Genomic DNA, 15889 nt, shown 5'->3' with positions numbered 1-15889 from the left:
TCAATGATAGCTTCTTCCAGAGCAGTTTTAATGGTGAGGAATGGCCAGAGGGCAGCTGCAGTTGAGGAGCCAGTGAGAAAGAGCACAGGAAGTATTGCTCCGAGTTTTTCTAGGAATTTGGCTTGGGGAGAAACTGCAATAAATGTTATGATTTCCATGCTTAAGATATGCCTGGCACTGTACTGTTTTCTTTAACATGTATTATCATCCATTTAATCCTCACCACTTTGTGGAAGGAAAAGGGATTACTGCACATTTGAGGGATAAGCAAACCTACTTTCTGGGGCTTGGGGATGATAACCATCCTGATGGATGTGAAGTGGTATCTGATTTCCCTTTTTAAAGACAAATTGACATCATCTTAAGGTCTTCAGGTTTCATTTGCTGGCATTCCAGTGCTGTTTAAAATGGATCAAAATGATTAACATTTTCAATCATGTTTTCCTAGTTGTTCCTCTTTGCTGACATGATACAAAATATATCTGGGAACAAGAAAAGTTGTGCTTTAACAAGAGATCCCATCTGAGAACATCACTAGTTCTTTCCTTAGTGGTTGTAAGATAAGGTAAATGATGACGGCAGTGTCCCCTATGAGCTTGTTAAGAAACCTGCAGTGACTTCGGCCTTGAAGATAAAGCAGATTCTGACCTGCAGGAGCTGGAAGGGTTCCAGAGTTCCACTTGACAAATCTTTCTTTGGTCTGGCTTAGCTTTCAGAGAGCTATACCTGAAAAGTTTAATTATGGTAGGGATTTTGCTGCTGTAGTTTCGGAGTTATTATTTAATTCATCTTTTTACTGGATAAGATCCAAGCAAAGCAGAAAGCTATGCTAATATAAAAACATCCATTAACTAGCACAATTAGAAGACTGGGGAGGGTACTTTTTGCCTACATGATGGGAAGCACTTGTAAAGCATCGATGGCACATTAGAGCCGTCCTTAGTAAGGGAGATACTGATTATTTTATGGACAGTTAGTTTCAGGTTCTTACATTTTGCTAGACTGCATCCCTACCCAGGGATCCAACCCAGTTCTCCCGCATTGCAGGCAGATTCTTCACCATCTGAGCTACCAGGGAATCCCCAAGGAGAGTGAAATCGTTTATTAAAGCTCATGGTATGTACCCATAACAGTGGTTCTAATAGGAAGTTATGATCTGGCCAAGAACATCATAAGCAGTGGAGAGGAACAATGAATGACATGGCCACAAAAAGAAAGACTTAAAGACTGTTTTCTTAATCAACTGATGTAGTTAATGTGCTCTGGAATCCATAAAGTAGAATAAATAGACTGTACTTGTGGGTGCCATTGGACATTTAAAACACATAAGAGGGGCAGCTGTACAGATTCTGTGTTTGGACTCTATACAGCTGCTAGTATTTATATAGCATTTTGCTTATTTTAAAGTTTAGAGGAACATTTTGGGAATTCTGGCATAAATTACACTTTCACTAAAAAGAAAAAGTTGAACTGAGGTTTCCTTTTGCTCTTCAAGTAAATTTGCCTTCAGCAAAGCAAAACTATTCATCAGTGCTCCCTTTAATAAGAGCCTTTTCTGGCGGCCAGCATGAAGGCAGACTGACTTGCTGCCCTTCTGTCCTGTAAAACCTTTGGCATCACGTGGGGAATGCTGCCTTCTTGCTACAGAAACCCCCAGGAGCGGCTGAAAGTGTTGAGAAGCCCCACGGAGGGTGCACAGTGGAGAGTAGGCACGGGGGCTGGAGGACCAGCTTTGATTTGAGATGGGGCAGAAAGGACTTAATGAATTGAGAGCTCCTGAAGGCAAGGATAGACCTGTCTAGGGATCTCTGCATACCTGCTGAATATGAAGAGTAGACTGTATTGTATGATTTCACCTGAGATTGTTAGAAGTATGTATAATGAGCCTAACTCTTCTTGAGGTTTTTCTCCGTATGTGAATGTTTCATCAAACAGTACAAATGTGTCCACGAGAGGATGCTTGGACGCTATCACTGACATCCAGATGCAGGGAGGATCTTTATTTAATGACTTCTGAGTGCTAATTTTGCTCATAACTGTAAACACTGTTTCGATTCAGCCTGTAAGTAGTTAGTGCAGTGAAGGCATCGCTGTTTCCCTGGCTGGTGTGACCTGACAGCTTGCCAGAGGAGTAGCTGAATGAACTGTGCTCTGACAAATAGAGCTGTCCTTTCTGCACCTTTAATCACTTCTCTCTTTTAAATTGAAGAATAGTTGACTTCCAGTATTATTAGTGTCTGTGTGCAACGTGGTGATTCAGTATTTTTGTATCTTCTGTACCATACAGTGTCATCATAACATTATTGACTGCATTCCCTTTGCCATACATCACATCCCTGTGACTTATTATATTATAACGGGTAGTATAATCTGCTGGTACATCCTAGTCCCCTTCACTTATTTTGCCCTTCGCCTCTGCCCTACGGCCACTAGCTTGTTCTTTGTGAGTCTGTTTGTGTCTTGTTATATTTGTGTTTTAGATTCCTCATATAAGTGAAAATCTGCCGTACTTGTCCTTTTCTGCCTGACTTATTTCACTGAGCAGTTCACTTTGGTATTGAAGTCACCGGGGTCAGGTGACTTGACTGTGTGGGTTAAGGGAGGCAGTGGAGTGTTCTGGAGTCGTCTCTGGAGGCAGATCAATGTGGGTCAGATTCTCACCCTGTCCCTTACGTAGCTGATGACACTGGACAGAGTATTTGACTTGATTGTGCCTCAGTTTCTTCACCTGTGGACCTTGGGATTACTGTATATAGTGCCCACTTTCAGGATTACGTTGAGGGTTAGATGAGATTGTGCAGTGTTCCGTAAAGTGGCACAGCAGTCATTAAAAAAAATACTGGCTTTTATTTTTATGGTGGCCGTTTAGGGTTTTCTTGGCCAAAAAAAATGTGGTGGGGGAGTACCTCTGGAAGGACTTCTAGAAGCTGCAGTGGTTTGAGCTGGGGCAGTGGCCTCGCCACTGCTTGCTGAGAAGGGTGGGGCCCCTGCCTTCTGTGGCAGGGAGAGCAGGGAGTGCTGGCTCTGGGACAGACAGGCTTGGCTGCTAATTGGCCTCCTGACCTGTCAGTTGCCTGGCTTCTCTGGACCTCAGCAAACTCATCTGTAAAACAGAAGCCTGATTTCCAAGTCCCTGTTCTTGATTTCCGAGATGCACGTCTGGCCATCTTCATTATGAGGGTAAATCTGGCCTAGAGCCTGGCCCAGCGGCTCGCCCTCAGGAGGAAATGGGCTGGCGAGTGGATAGGGACAGTGAAGTGAAAGTTGGGCTGTAGCCCACCAAGTTCCCTGCTTGAGGAAAGGAGTGGGTTGCCATTTCCTTCTCCAGGGGAATCTTCCCGACCCAGGGATCGAACCCAGGTCTCCCGCATTGCAGGCAGACGCTTTAACCTCTGAGCCACCAGGGAAGCCTTAAAAGTCATTGCAGTTTTTTTCCATGATAGGTTGGCAAATGCTTTCATCCAAATCTCATCATGTGTGTTTATCTTCGGCCCCAGGGAAAGGCCGAGCAGGGTCTGAGCCATATATGTGTGGAGAAGGAACCTTCTGAAATACCAGATTCTGACAGGCACTAAAATGGCAGCTTTATTTTAATGACTTTCTCTCAGAATCCTCTGTAATGTTAATTATGTGGTCATAAGACTATTAACAAGCATGTGGTGGTAAAAGGAGAGTTGTTGGCCACACGGATCACTTTTATGTGAGAGAGCCTAACTTGCAGGAGAATGTTGGTCAGTTTTCAGATGGGGTAGTAGTGGTTTTTCCTTAAGGGAGATTGTCTAGTTTACATATAAACACTCATGAGGTTTTATCATTTTCTGAGGACAGTGTTCCAGTTGTGTGCGATATTTTAACATGGAGTAGTGGTAGAAAGAAAAATGATTTGGAGCCACACGAGGCTGAGGTACAGTCCAGTGTGTTGGACTTTGGGAGTCTTGTGAGCTCTCTGGGTCTCAGTTTTCTTAACTGTAAAATGGGGCTAACCAAGTCCTCTTCGTCAGGTGGTTCTAGTATAAAATGAAATGATACACACCTGACATTTAAGTGGGCATCTATCACATGAGGGCTCAATCAAAAACTGTTACTTGTTGTCAGTGTCCTCATCACTGACATTGTTATTGATTGAATTTCCATAAAACCTCCAATGCCTAGAGAGGGAGGGAAGGCATGTGAGAGAGGGAGTGAGAATGGAAGGTGTTAGCTCTACCTCCTAACTGTTACGGAGTGTGTTCTCAGATCTCTCTTTTTTTCTTAATAGGAATGAATTCTTCCAAAACCAAACTAGAACTCCAGAAGCACCTGACAACATTAACTAATCAGGAGCAAGCAACTATTTTTGAGGAGGTTCAGGTACAGTACTGGTTTTTAATTTCCAGAAAGGGTGGGGAGGGAAAGGCATCTTCTCTGTGGAATGTTATCATAAAAAATAGCAAAGCAGACCTGTTGGAGCCCTGAGGAAGTGGGCCTGAGTTCCTCTTGGTTTGAGCTTTAACAGCCTCGGGACAAGGGCAAGGTCAGTATTGCAGACTCCTGTGAGAACTTGGCTTTCGTGTGAAAACTCCTAACCCAGGGGAGTGCTCGCTTAAGGAATGAGAGGAAGGAAATTATAAAGTAGCATGAGCCTCAGCCTGGGAGACAGAGGACCCTGGACTTTGGTCCCTGAGCACTGCTTTCCCCAGAGACTTCTGCCAGCTCTGTTCCACTCAGGATTTTAGACCCCTAGTGGGAATCTTAAGGATATAACATTTTGTACATGAACTTGAACATAAGTTTCCCTCCTTGCTCTTTTTTTTTTTCAGTTTTGAAAATACATTTAAATGTTGCCTACACTATATAGTATATCAAATCTAAACATAAAAACAAAATATAGGACAAAACCCAAGCTCATTGGTTTCTTGCTTTAACCCTGGAAACTCGCTCTCATCCTTGCATTTAGACGCATGTATCTCGGGGAGACCATGCTCTGTGTGCTGGCCTGCCTGTAGTCCGTTCATTATGAATCTTTGATGAGCTCATCAAAAATGTCATGTCTGCTTTTGCAAAGGGACGTTTTCTGTGGTTTCCTGGCACTTTTTCTCGGGAGGCGATCACAGCAGAGCAAAGCATAAGTCTCCTGTGAGGAGAGTGGCGGGGGCTTTGCGCATAGAGGGGTCTTCAAACAAAGCAAGAAGGCCAGTAAGTCTAGGTTGTCAGTTTTCTCTTCCTCCTCACTGGGGAAAAGGCTACAGACAGGACCCATGATCTGTTTTCTGTTAAGAGTGAGAAATTAAAGAATTGTCTTTTTCTTTTTAATCACATGTTCTCAGTTCTCCTTTCCTTGGTCTTCTGCAGTAAAATTAGAAAGAGTTTGAATTTTACAAATAGCTTAGAATGTTATTTTCACAAGTATCAGTTGTTCTTAAATTTTCTTGTGTTCTTCTGAATCGAGGCACTACTTAATTTTCTTAAAGCATCTTTAGAGTTCTAAGTACACAGTATTCTCAGACAGACTTAATGTGATTGGTGCTTAGAATTCTTAAATGGATGGACAATTTGCTTCTGATTGATAATGCATTTGTGATGGGAGCTGGGGCCTTTTTCATCTGATGCTGGCTTACTTTGTTGTAGTGCCATCAAGTCTCTTTAGCAAGCATAGAGGATTCATTCCTTCCCTAATGTGACTTTGCTTTCTTTTTCATTTAGACAGCACTGTGTAACTTTCCCCCAAACAGTGTGGTGAATCAAGGAAGGTAACACCCCAGCTATTCTTCTGCAGCAGTGACAGGTTCCTGATAGATGTGGTTCTGAGGTTCTCTTTGATCCATGTGAGTTAGAGACACTCCAATATATTATAACAAAGAGACTTTAGAGAAAATCAGGGACAGAAGTTTGCTTCAAAAAATTCATTCAGTTAATATACTGGGATCCCTATGTGTTGTTGTAGCAGGTTCTGTAATTTTTGATTAAAGGCCAAAAAGAAGTCATATTGTTCATTGGCTTTGCATAACCAGCTTGTAGTTTGTCCTTCACCCTTGTAGGTGTAGCTCTTCTTTGAATAATACACACTTAACATGGATCTCGTCTTCTGATGGCTTATTGATAGTCTTGTTATTTCCTCAATGACTGTTTTTGTTTTATATAAAATATTATATAAACCAAGTCACTAGTTTCTTTTTAGGTAGTAGTGCCTGCTAATGCATTTGAAAATCATGCATTTTGATTGGATCATAAGGGAAAAGTGGCTTTGAGTGTCATGAGACCTCTTATAAATAGAATGGTTAATATTTTTCCTTTCAGTTTTTCCTGGAGAAAAGTTGTTTCTGAGGAATTCTCCAAGGGCAAGTCTTTATAAAAGAAATTAATTACTATTGAAATAATTGTACTTAAAGCATACACTGGCTTCCCTGGTGGCTCAGATGGCAAAGAATCTGCCTGCAGTGTGGGAGACCTGGATTCAATCCCTGGATTGAGAAGATCCCGTGGAGGAAGTCATGGCAACCCACTCCAGTGTTCTTGCTTGGAGAATCTCTATGGGCGGGGAGGAGCCTGGTGGGCTATAGTCCACAGGGTCGCAAAGAGTTGGACACGACTGAGCAACTAAGCACAAAGCTTACATATTCATTGTTTTTGTAAATAAATGTTTCATGGGGAAATAAAAGTGCAACCCAAGTGGAACCATAAAGGAAAATAAATTAATTACTGTGCAAATGATGCTGAGGTTTATCACTGCTGCCAACAAGCTGGCTTTGACTCTGAGCTCTGAGAGGAGGCCTTGGTGCCAGATGGGCATGTGGATGTGCTAACCCTTCTCTAAGAGAACTCATGACACTGCAGAGCTACTTTTTTTAATTTATGACCTTTTTGAAATGTACAGTTTCCAAACACGTCTACGTGGACATGTGAGAAGCCTCCCTGCTGGCGGGATCTGGCTCTGTCCTTGTGCTGGCCGGCTGTGCTGAGTCCACGTCGGTTGTCCCGGGGAGAAGTTGCTTTCAAGTTGAATAGGGCTAGTAAAGAAAATGTCTCAGATGTCAAATTCTCTTCATCTGACTGAGTGTATTTCAAGGAATGACTTAATACTCAACTGAGTAGGTAAACCAAGTAGATGTGTACTCAATAAATGCTATAATGAATTAAATAACATGACATGACTTTACAAGTTAAAGATCAATAGCTAGAGGAGCTTTTTTCCCCCTCTTGAACAGAATATATAGGGACTTAGTTGGGTTTTTCCACAGTTTTAAAATTATTTGTTCAAGATTTCATTATGATTTTTTAAAAAGATGTCATTGTCCAACTAAGCATTTTAAGTAGACTCCTCAGAAGACCATAGACCTTCTCAGCATGCTGGTATTCGTAGACAGTGTTGGAAACTGACTCTCATATTGCTTTTATAACTGGTTTATAGCCCCACGCCACATAGAAAGGAGGTTAAGAAACATATAACAAAATTGGCTTTGTTACTTTTAACAGGCAATTGTTTTGTATTGTTCTTTCTTAAAAAATTAACTAATGTTAGAAAAGCATACAAATCAGTGGTGTGTAGGTCAATGAAATAAACTTTCTTTGAGGTATAGTTGATGTATAATAGTACATGAGTTTCAGGTATACAATGTAGTGATTCACCATTTTTAAAGGTTTATAGATATTACATACATAATGCATATATATATAAAAATAATATATATTATATATAATTATATGTTATATATAATTATATCTCAGTTTTTAAAGGTTTATAGTTATTACATACGATATATAATTATATATGCTATATAATTATATATTATACATAATATATATAGTATATCAGTTTTAAAGGTTTATAATTATTATATATAGTAAATATATTTAACAACTTTATTATAAAATTTTGACTGTATTTCAGTGAATTTTTATAAGATGAATACACCTTGCAGCAACACACAGGTTAGGAAATAGAGCATTTCCAGCCTCAGAGCCCCACCTTGGTCCTGCCCCAGGTAACCGGCATCCTGATTCTTGACCTGACTCCATAGGTTAACTTTGAATAAGCAAGTTAATTTTGACTGCAAAGCAATATTATCCAACTTGATTCCCCATTAGTTTCCTTAGACCTGTCTCTCGGACTCATGAATGTTTATGAGACTAAGTCACCTACAGGACATAATGATTTTCCCCTTTGGAGAATGGTAAAGTTCCCTGGGAGGCATTCAAGGGACTTCGCTCAATGGAAGGGTAGCCCGTAGTCACGTTTCAGTTATTGTAAGGAAGCGTTTATTTCTTGACCTTGTGTGACACCACAGACACGATCTTCTCAGCCGTAGTGTCTTTCCCCCGTGGTGTTTAATGAGCTCCGTGATGCGGTGTCTCGCTGGCCTATCTCGCATAGGCCAGCAGCTGTGGGAGTACACTGTGCTTGATTTAGTCTCATTTTCTGTCCATTCCAGTAGTTTCTTTCATGTATATATTGAGGAAAAGAGAATGTACTAATAATGCTCCTCTCTTACTGCTGCATTCTTGGGCTGTTTTGATATTGGAAATAATTAATTGTGAAGAATTTCTCCAAGGAAAATACAGATTTTCTTGTGAGAGTGCCCAAAAGTTTCACTGAAGATTAGGAAAAGAAAGAATGGGTCAGCTCTCGGGTACCTGCTCAGAGGCTTCGTAATTCCTGTCTGCTTCTCTTTCTTGCAGTTTTTTTGTTTTTTTTTTTAATAGACTTATTTTTTAGAGTAGTTTTACAGAAAAAGTGGGTGGAAATACAGAGAGTTCCCATAAAACTTATCATGCCCTTTCCCCCTCCTCAAACCAGTTTTTCCTGTTAATGTCTTGTCTTAGTGTGGTACCTTTTTGACAATTGAGCCAGTATTGACATGGTAACTGAAGTCTGTAGTTTACTTCAGGGTTAATTCTTCTGATCATTTACTACCATTTCCTTGAGTGGCAGGAACAGCTTATTTAAAATGATCTTTGCATTTAAGGGAGGGAATGTTAGAAGGTCTGGGTTAGGTGTTACCTCTGCTCTCTTTCGAGTCTATGACACAGGGTAAACATGTTCCTTAGCTGGGCTGCTCAGAACAGCCTTGATTCAGCCTCAGATGCTTTTGTAGTTGATCTGCTTATTATACACCCAGACTTGGTTTTAAAGGGCAAGCTAGAGGATTGGGGTAGGGAGAGAGAAGAAGCAGGGCAGTGGAAAACTGTCATTATATATATATATAAAAGTTTATAAACTGCAGGCTTTGTGTATCTCCAGAGTAATTCAGTTTTGTTTGCTTCATATTCAGGGAAAATAATTGAATACATTAAATTAGATGGTCTTCTAAACATGAACTCTGGTATTTTAAGTCCAAAGAGTCTAGGAGCTGAAGGAGACCTTGGAGTGTATTGCATGCATAATCTTCATTTGAACAGACAGAGAGGCTGAGCTTAAATGAGTTGCCTTTGATCCCTTTTCCAGGCAGCACCTTGAACCTACATGACCTGATTTCTAGTTCAGTGTGTTTTGCCACTACCTTGCCCCAAAAATAAAAGGAGTGCAAAGAATTTTTAAAATATGAGAAAAAAAAAGTTGAGTCTGTGCCATGACATTTTGTGTGCAAGTGTATGCCTTCTGGGGCTCCCAGAAAATGCTTCCTGATGAACATGTTTGATATGTGAAAGGAGCCATGACCCTGGATCAGTTGCTATTTTCCTTTCTACTTCCCTAAGCGTAAGAGTTTATAAATGTGCAGGCATCATGGCTCTTGTCCTTTTCTGATGTTTTTAAGAGTATTTATTAAATATTTTAACTATGCCTCTATCTGATGTGAAATGTTTGTTTTAGGTATAAGGACATCAGAGGTCAGAAGCCATATCTGGCCCACTGGCTTCATTGTCTGTTTCTTTTTAAAAATTATCTTCACTTTTAGGATCATTGGTGCCCCCTAGTGAGATGATTGGGTAAAAGCACTGGTTCGATGGTGGAAGCTAGCATTTTCAACTGAATGGTTTAGCAGTCTTGGTGACAATTAAAAATTAATGTAAAAATATTCTCTTTTTTTTAACCTTAAGAAATTGAGACCAAGAAATGAGCAACGAGAGAATGAATTGATTATTTCTTTCCTGAGATGTTTATATGAAGAGAAGCAAAAAGTTCACATCCATATTGGGGAGATAAAACAGGTATGGCATTTTTTCTCATTGTCTGATTTCACCAGGACACTCTGTAGAACAGAGTCTTGAGGATTTTCTGAGGCTTTGAAACCTCTTTTCCTCTCTGCAATTTATTTTCACTTGTTACACATGTAGGGAAAATTTGGAAATGTCTAGATTGTGCTTGGAAAAGGTGAGGCAAGTTTCTGTCTGCGTCATTGTGGTGGGGGCAGAGTGGTTGCTCTGACAGGGGACTAGAGTAGGGCATCGAGTGAACGGTGCGACCTGAATGAGCTCCTTGAGCTGCAAGGAGCCGGGCCCTGTCATCTCACCTTTCTCCCTGATAAAATGAGGGTGACATCGTACAGCTTCTTTCACAATTACATACAGTGCCTGGAAATTCTTTCTACTAAAAATGCAGTGTGAATGTAAGATAGCACTACTGATAAATCGCATACAGTATTAGCCTGGTTTATATGCTGCTCAGATACAGAGCTTCTGTTTTACTTAGCATACTGGGGGTGTGGAGTTGGGAAAAAAAAGGATATTTTTGATATTCATCCTTGTTGTTGCATAAATCAGTAGTATGTTCCTTTTTATTCCATTGCATCAGCAGCGCGGTTTGTTTCTCCATTCTCCTTTTGATGGACGCCAAAGTTAATTTTAGGTGCTGGTTATTGTGAACAAGGCTGCTGGTGGATACTCTGTGACACCCCTGGATGGTGTTTTCTGAGCTGAGAACTTCATCCTAGCTTCAGAATTTAAACCTTGGCTCCAAATGTTCATGCTTAGAGTTCACCCCTCAGTCTTGGCATGGGCAGTCTGGGGACTGCAGTACAAGTCACTCTGGAGCCCCAAAGAAGAAGCTTATCCAAAAACCAGCATCAGCTTCAAAGGAGAAACTTCTAGATGCTTAGTTTAAAATAAACAAGGACTGTGTTATTTTCTAAATGTGAACTATTTTATAAAGATTGTATTTTCAGATTACATTTGAATTATGGTGATAGACATAGAAAAGAACCTTTTTAGACAGTAGAGGAGACTAGAAGAAGCATTGAATTAAGTATACAGAGATTTTTATGGCTTGGTTTATAAAAAGAAAACCACAGTGTAGTTTTTCTTCTGTCTCTGAAGGATCTCCTACATGCTACCAGTCTTTTAGCCAGAATTTTCTTTATGTACCAAAATTATTCAAAATGCTTCTCCTTTGTGAAAACTTTGGTTGAAAGCAAGTCTTCAACTTCTTAGGAGTAAACTGGTGTTGAGTCAAATGCAAGCCCCTGTGGGTTCTTTGTGGGTAATTCTCTTAGCTCTAGAGACTGACTTGAGCCTGGATAGGTTCTAATTCTTGGTAAATGATTTAACAGGACCAAACTGTGACTAATAACATACTCACCCACGATATATAATTTTTTGAGTGAATGCCAGAGCCTGTGCTTATTATTGTTCTTCTCAACACCTGCAAAATGTTAACTTAGCCAAAGCTAAGGGTGGTATGAAGGCTTTTAAGGTATTAATCTGCACACTTTTCTGTATGCTTGAAATGTATAACAACAAAGGATAGTTGGTGTTTAGAGTAATAGAGGATGCGGTTGTGTGTTTTTCTATCAAAATCATCATCTAGCAGGAAGCATTCAGGTAAGAATCCATAGAAGAAACAGTTTAATCTAGAGAATTTTATTTATTTTGTTTGTTTGTTTGTTAAGCATAGCTCTAATAAGTAAGACTAAATTTGATTTTGTGATTGACAGACTTTTATGTTGTCATTTCATGTTATGGTCAGTTAAGGGAGAGACTGGGTTGCAGAGGACAGTGAATGATGAGATGATGGAAACCATAGGAGAGAGGAAAAAGAACTCTGTAGGGGGAGATGAAGAGATTATTGTAGGCAGGATGGATTCTTTAGTTGATTAGATTTTTTTTGTCTCACCCTCTGAATCACCCCCAAAAATAAGCTGTTACTTTAATTTGAAAAGCTAATCATAGTCCCCTTTGTACTGGAAGCTGTGCCCATTGTTTTACATGCTTAACCTGTTTTAATCTCATAACAAAGTCCTATGATTAGATCTTGAGGTTGGTTTCAATTTACAGAAGAGGAAATTGTGGCTCAGAGAAAGTAACTTGCACAATCCCGTAGCTAGTGAATGACATGTCTCTGATCCATCTGCAGAGCCTGAGCTCTAAACTCTTTGTGAACTGATTGGTTTCTAAGTGCTTTTCCCTGTTTTGTTTGGAGTGGGTAGTGCAACTCTTTGAGGCAAAGTTATTTCCCAGACTTGCAGTCATGTCACCAAGGAGCAGATGAAGTCACAGAAAGAATATGACCTAGGATCAAAAAGATGCATCCTAGAAAATTTTCAGTCCTTTAAAAAGGAAGGAAAGGAGGAGGCAAGGGAGACCTAAGTGGCTTAACTTTCAATTGTTTCACTTTTTAGACGTCACAGATTGCAGCAGAGAATATTGGAAGCGAATTACCATCAAGTGCCACTCGATTTAGGCTAGATATGCTGAAAAACAAAGCGAAGAGGTCTTTAACAGAATCTTTAGAAAGTATTTTGTCTCGGGTAAGTGACATAATTCCTCCTAATTTCAGTTAAATTCCTTTTTGAGAGAGCATGAAATTCAGTTCTTTGCTTTCATTCCATCAGTGTTCATCATAGAGTATAGATGTTCGTGTCTTCTCAGTGTTAGAAAAATGTTATCTACCCTTAAAATTCAGTTTATAACTTAGGGTTAAAAAATTCTCTGCTCTTTTGTATTATATTCAATGGAATTTTTGGCTCCCAGAGGAATGTTATTTGTTGGCCAGTCCCTGTAAAGAGCATGGGTTAGATACACTGAGGTGTGGGTTCCGGTCTCCCTATCATCACTAGGTATAATTTAAAAACTGTCTTTGTTAGCTGCTGCTGCTGTTATGTGTCTGGAACTGTTTATAGCAGGATCTGCAAACCATGGCCCTTGGGGATCAAATGCCATTCACCTCCTGGTTGTTTTTGTGTGTGTGTGTGGGGGGGTGGATCTTAGTTCCCCAACAGAGAAGGCAATGGCACCCTACTCCAGTTCTCTTGCCTGGAAAATCCCATGGACAGAGGAGCCTGGAAAGCTACAGTCCTTGGGGTTGCGAAGAGTTGGACACAACCAAGAGACTTCACTTTCACTTTTCACTTTCATGCATTGGAGAAGGAAATAGCAACCCACTCCAGTGTTCTCGCCTGGAGAATCCCAGGGACGGGGAAGCCTGGTGGGCTGCCACCTATGGGGTCGCACAGAGTCGGACGCGACTGAAGTGACTTAGCAGCAGCAGCAGCAGTTCCCCAACCAGGAATCGAACCTGAGCCCCACTACATTGTAAGTGCAGAGTCTTAACCACTGGACTGCTAGAAAGTCCCCTACTTCCTGCTTTTGTAAATAAAGTTTTATTGCAACACAGCTACCTATTGTCTCAGGATACTTTTCTGCAGCGTTGAGTCATTGCCATGGATACCACATGGTCCAGAAAGCCTAAGAGGTTACTAATCTGGCACTTTACAGAAAAAATTTGTGACTGGGAGCTCTACAGGAAGAACATATATACCAATCTGGGAGTTCTTTAACAAATGACTGACTTCTAAGAAATCAAAGTTCTCTTTTCTCTCAAAAGTTTCACACCTTTCTGGAACTTTCAGTATCTTCTTATGGTTCTCTTTTATTTCACAAACCACTCCAATTGAAACTTTTTTTGTTAAATTTTATTTTGTGCAAAGATGTTTCTGAGAATTATACAGCATCCTTACAGATCATTAAAAGTGGTTCATTTACAAAACTGGAGTTGGAGTGGGCCTGCCTTTGAGAGCTCCCAAACGGAGAGATTGTGGTTTGCGTGTCATAGGCTGGCAGTTCACCGTGCTGTGTGACTCAGAGGAGAGTTGTTGAGTGTGCACACTCAGCGCTTGCTTTTCTTCTAGATGCACTGTCTCCTCTCCTGCCCATCATTCCTGTCAAATGACTAATCTTCAGGGTGCTTTGGAATGTTTAGGTTGGTTTAAAAAAAAACAAAAAAAGAAATGTTGATTGTCTTAATGCACACATGTGCTCAGCAGCATTTCTCAGATGTACTTCTCCTGAGCTTATTAAATAGACTAGATTGCTTCTAGCAAATGTCTTTGCAAAAGCCTCAGGAGTCATAACTTGACGGCTTTTCTTTCCATAGGGTAATAAAGCCAGAGGCCTCCAGGAACACTCAGCCAGTTTGGATCTGGACAGCTCCTCCGTGTCTAGCATGTTCAGTAACACCAGCAAAGTAAGCACGTTTCTTCTTATATGACACCCTGAAGAAACCAACAAATGGGTCTTGCTCGTCTGCTCTGCACAGGGCCTATCAGAAGGAACCAGAGAAGCCTCACAGCTGCCATCATGAAACTTTTGGTGCTTCCAGACTTCATGATGCAGGTGGAGGGCTGGTCGTGCAGATCTGCTCTGACACACAAGTTGTGCTTAGCGAAGCAGAAGGCTCTTCCATAGCAAAGAGCTAAACGCACAGTTTCAGGCCACTGAGATCTAGTTAATCACAAGGCAATCAGTGGATTTCTTTCTTTAGTAGATTTTCCAATGAAATCTAAATGAAATATATTAAAAATAATTTAAATTGGGAAAACCTCAAACATGAGCTTGTGAATTTTGAGAAGTATGCAGCTTAAATTCTTGTGTCCTTTTGCTGACTCTGTGATTATCATTAAGCATCACTGTTTTTATAAATAAGTCTCACCCTTCCATGTCTGCCACCAAGCACAGCTTTGTGATGATAAGCAAGCCGACAGTTCTTTTTGGTAACAAACCTGTGTCTGTGATGTCGTTGTTTTCATTTTTTGCCTTTTAAACACACAAACATATTTAATCCTGGTTAGCTCACCTTTTTAACCACCAGCAAAGTGGATTTCGGGTTTTATGCTGGGGAGGGCAGAGTGCCTTGGAATGGGAAGAGGAGGAGTTGTTGTGGAGGCCAGCCCCTTACCACAGGAATCGAAGTTGCCTTGAACTCCCCTTTGGGCATGTGGCTTTCCAAGTTTTTAGACCATAACAACATTGTGAAATGGTTTACAAACACACGTACATACATGCTCACACATAAAATTAAAATTTTACAAAACAATATTTACTGTAAACAGTGTATGATACATACTGGTATTTTCTATTGTTTTAAAAAGTTTATGGCAAACTGCTAAATTGATATCACTATGTTCTTTGAACATCCATTGGCCCTTTCAGGTGTAATATGAAGCTAAAGGGTAACTCTTTCACATAATTTGGAGGGATGTTAATGAGAATTGAGATGAATAGGTTTTCATGGTGGATTGTCTTAGACACATTTTTAAACCTTAAAGAATCTTTGTAACTGTAGAGTCCTAAAGAATGAAAAATTTACATTACAGTTAGAGTGATTAACATTTCATAAGGTATTGGAAGTTAAGCTTTTTAAATCTAATTTCTGTTACATTAAGTGCTCTTAACCTCTCTCCTTAATAAACATAAATTTAATTAAAAAAAATTAAAATCCTTAATGCCTCTTATTTAAGAGGCATTCAGTTACAGGTCAGATGAACAGATGGAATTTAGATTCTCCAGTCCACCATTCGATGCATTCGCTCTTTTCATGTTGAAAATTATTCATCCCTTCTAGTAATTTCAGTAGGGACAAGCTGGTATACTTCTTATTTTGTACTTTTTGATTTGAGAAAAATATATCCCCCCCCTTCCCCCTCACCATTACCTCCTTGGCCACATCCTGGGCATGCAGTGCTAAGTGTGAGTGGCGATA

The 15889-nt window shown here is 40.2% G+C and overlaps 1 protein-coding gene across 11 annotated transcripts in view; it reads left to right on the top strand.

The window, feature by feature from the left end:
• Positions 1-15889, top strand: part of TBC1D1 (TBC1 domain family member 1) — a 224205-nt gene that overhangs the window by 117168 nt on the left and 91148 nt on the right. For all 11 annotated transcript variants that reach the window (XM_006055896.4, XM_044945997.2, XM_044945999.1 and 8 more), the window contains 4 exons: positions 4259-4350; positions 10015-10125; positions 12531-12659; positions 14285-14374. In XM_006055896.4, coding sequence (XP_006055958.4) covers positions 4259-4350; positions 10015-10125; positions 12531-12659; positions 14285-14374 — 422 coding nt within the window. The remainder of the gene's footprint in view (positions 1-4258; positions 4351-10014; positions 10126-12530; positions 12660-14284; positions 14375-15889) is intronic.

This window comes from Bubalus bubalis, chromosome 7, assembly GCF_019923935.1.
Source record: "Bubalus bubalis isolate 160015118507 breed Murrah chromosome 7, NDDB_SH_1, whole genome shotgun sequence".
Classification (NCBI taxonomy): Eukaryota; Metazoa; Chordata; class Mammalia; order Artiodactyla; family Bovidae; genus Bubalus; species Bubalus bubalis.
This window is presented reverse-complemented; position numbering and strand designations above follow the sequence as displayed.